Source organism: Echinops telfairi, unplaced genomic scaffold (assembly GCF_000313985.2).
Source record: "Echinops telfairi isolate 266 unplaced genomic scaffold, ASM31398v2 ScPeMD7_3509;HRSCAF=4178, whole genome shotgun sequence".
NCBI classification, from domain to species: Eukaryota; Metazoa; Chordata; class Mammalia; order Afrosoricida; family Tenrecidae; genus Echinops; species Echinops telfairi.
This window is the reverse complement of record NW_022107407.1, coordinates 15,235,673-15,239,406: the sequence shown is the minus strand read 5'-3', so window position 1 is coordinate 15,239,406 and position 3,734 is coordinate 15,235,673. Positions and strand designations below refer to the sequence as shown.

General features: G+C 49.0%; 1 protein-coding gene across 1 annotated transcript; it reads left to right on the top strand.

Moving 5' to 3' along the window:
• The first annotated feature begins 588 nt into the window (after positions 1-588).
• LOC101659333 (actin, cytoplasmic 2-like) lies at positions 589-1,790 on the top strand. The gene is given in 4 exon segments (XM_045294220.1): positions 589-723; positions 725-871; positions 873-1,638; positions 1,641-1,790. Coding segments are annotated over 4 exon segments (1,125 nt in total). The 5' UTR covers positions 589-645; the 3' UTR covers positions 1,775-1,790.
• Positions 1,791-3,734: the final 1,944 nt, after the last annotated feature.

The window sequence follows — 3,734 nt, the reverse complement described above, 5'->3', positions numbered from 1 at the left end:
ACCTGATCCCAATGACATCTCATGATTGCACAGGCTGGTGTGCTTCTTCCATATGGGCTTGTTGCTTTTCTGCTAGATGGTTGCAAGTTTAACTTCAAGCCTTTAAAACCCCAGATGCTATCTTTCTATAGTCGGGCACTACCCACTTCCTTCGCCTTGCTTACTTACGCACCCATTTTGTCTTTAGTAATTGTGCTGAGAGGGTGAGCATCACATTATGCTAGTTTGTTAGAAAAGTATGCTTGCATTGAGGGAGGGTATGAGCAGAGGCCTGCAGTCCACCCACTACCTCAGTGCATTGCTGAATAAATATATGTAAATAGGCCAATGTTCTATTTTTTGAATTAAAGTGATTACATATGCACACAACTATGCTTATACCTCTATCCTTAGCTTTGCTTCCTAGATCATTCTTCTGTTTCTTTTTACCTTCCTCCTGTCCCACCATCATTCTCGCCATGCTTCTGCCTCTTAGTAATTCCTCTCAGCTAGATTGCTGTTGCTCCAACATCCCTAGGATCACTGTAGGCTAGACTGGAGCATTTACACAGGTACAAATAAAAGATAAGAGCTCGCTCAGTCCCCGTCGCCACTGCAGTCGGCTCCTTCTCCTCCGCTCTGTCACCGCCCGTCTCTCCGGTCGCCATGGAAGAGGAAATCGCCGCGCTGGTCCTCGACAACGTCTCCGGTATGTGCAAGGCCGGCTTTGCGGGCGACGACACCCCCCCGCGCCGTCTTCCCGTCCATCGTTGGGCGCCCCCGGCACCAGGGCGTGATGGTGGGCATGGGCCAGAAGGACAGATACGTGGGCGACGAGGCCCAGAGCAAGCGGGGCATCCTGACGCTGAAGTACCCGATTGAGCACGGCATCAGTCACCAACTGGGACGACATGGAGAAGATCTGGCACCACACCTTCTACAATGAGCTGCGCGTCGTCCCCGAGAAGCACCCCGTGCTGCTGACCGAGGCGCCCCTGAACCCCAAGGCCAACCGAGAGAAGATGACCCAGATCATGTTTGAGACCTTCAACACCCCGGCCATGTACGTGGCCATCCAGGCCGTGCTGTCCCTGTATGCCTCCGGCCGCACCACGGGCATCGTCATGGACTCCGGTGACGGTGTCACGCACACCGTGCCCATCTACGAGGGCTACGCCCTGCCCCACGCCATCCTGCGTCTGGACCTGGCCGGCCGCGACCTGACCGACTACCTCATGAAGATCCTGACGGAACGGGGCTACAGCTTCACCACCACGGCTGAGCGGGAGATCGTGCAGGACATCAAGGAGAAGCTCTGCTACGTCGCCCGGGACTTCGAGCAAGAGATGGCCACCACCGCCTCCTCCTTGTCCCTGGAGAAGAGCTACGAGCTGCCCAACGGCCAGGTCATCACCATCGGCAACGAGCGCTTCCGCTGCCCAGAAGCGCTCTTCGAGCCCTCCTTCCTGGGTATGGAGTCCTGTGGCATCCACGAGACTACCTTCAACTCCATCATGAAGTGTGACGTGGACATCCGGAAGGACCTGTACAACAACACGGTGCTGTCTGGCGGGACCACCATGTACCCTGGCATCGCAGACCGCATGCAGAAGGAGATCACAGCGCTGGCGCCCAGCACCATGAAGATCAAGATCATTGCGCCCCTGAATGCAAGTACTCCGTGTGGATCGGCGGCTCCATCCTGGCCTCACTGTCCACTTTCCAGCAAATGTGGATCAGCAAGCAGGAGTACGACGAGTCGGGCCCCTCCATCGTCCACCGCAAGTGCTTCTAGACAGGCTGCCCGCAGGTGTTACCACCTGCCGCATGAGCTCCATGACAGCACAGGTCGGCCCCTCATGCTAGCCTCGTGAAACTGGAAGAAGCCTTTGAAAGAATTGTCCTTGAAGCCCTCTCTGGCGGCAGCACCGATCGTCGGGCTTATTGCTGATCTCGACCTTGTATTCATGTTAACTGTCCCCCTGGTCTGTGTTCAATGCCCTGTACATCCTTTGATTTCAACCCTAGCACCGGCAACCGGGGTGGATGAGGCCTGGCCAGTGTGTGCAGGGTGCTCACGGGAAGAGCTGTGGGCTCCAGGATCGCCCGGAGGCCAGCAGGGGACCGGAAGCAGCCAGTCCTTGCTGTGTGTGGCCTGCGGGGCGGAAGAATCTGAGCCTTGGCACCAAGCGTCCTTTCATTAGCTGATGCTGGCCGCTGGAGCCCCGGGGCCTGTTACTTGCCTTGAGTTGGAAGACGGTTTGCATTTAAACCTGTAAATTTGCTCATTCTTTTAATTTATGTTAAGGTGTTTTTTTTGTACGCAATTCTCAACTCTGAGATGACACAACAAATTTTGGTTTTCTACTGTTATGTGCGAACAATAGGCCCCAGCAACACGGCGTTGTGTAAGGAGAAATAAAGTGCTGCAGTGAACGGCAAAAAAAAAAAAAAAGATAAGAGCTCATGACACACAGACTCCAAGTACAGGAATAGGAATAGCAATACCAGAAGGGTAGGGAGAAGGTAGGAAGGAGGAACTGAATGAAATGAGTAACAAATAACCACCACCACCACCCCCATCACCCCTGTATACACACACACACAGGGGGATGAACAACAGAAACCATGGGGGATGGGGGAGACAGTGGTCAGGGTAAGATATGAAAATAGTAATAATTTATAATTTAGCAAGGGTTCACAAGGGTGGGGTGGGAGGGAGAGGAGCTGATACCAAGGGCTCAATAGAAAGTAAATGCCTAGAAAAAATGATGGCAACATATGTACAGATATGCTTGATACAATTACTGTATGGATTGTTAAAAGAGTTGTAAGAGGCCCCCCATAAAAGATCCTTCAATTAACAACAAGAACAAAAAAGATTCATAAACAGAAATCAATTGGATTCCTATATGGCAGTGAAGATGGCTCTGAAAAGTAACTAAGAAAATAGTACCATTATAGTAGCTACACAAAGGATGAAAAATCTAGGAATAAGACTAATCAAAAAACCAAAATACATATACAAAGAAAACTAGAGAACATTATTACAAGAAACCTAAAGAGACCTACACAAATGGGAGAATATCCTCTTCATTAATAGAAAGATGTAATATTGTGACAATGTCAATATTGTCGAAAGCAGATCTACAAAAAAGTGAAATTCTGATTCAAATCCCAAAGTTATTCTTTAAAGAAATAGGGGGGGAAACCCCCAAAAAACTAGTTACCAACTTCATATGGAGAGCTTAAGGCCCAGGATAAGAAAAGAACTCCTCAAAAAGAGCAAAGTAGGAAGTCTTGCACGACCGAACCTCAAGCCCTATTACACAGTAGTAGTAATAGCCACAGTAGTCAAAACAGCCTGGTACTGGAATAACAATATGCACATAGACACACGAAACAGGGCAGAAAACCCAGATAGAAAAGCATGCATTTACAGGCAATCGATTTTCAAAAAAGGAACAAAAAACATTATATGGGAAAGGGACATCCTCTTCAACAAATGGTGTGGGAAAAATTGAATCCTCCTCTTCAGAGGAATGAAATAGGACCCAAACCTCAGACCATGAACATAAAACAACTCACGATGGATTAGAGACCAAAATGTAAACCGTAGAGCTATCAGGATCACTAATGAGAAAATTTGGACAAATTTTAAGGCCCTATTGCAGGGCATAAATGGACTCCTAAATATAAAACGGAACCACACCTAGCAGAAGGCAAAATAGATTACTGGGATCTATAAAACATTT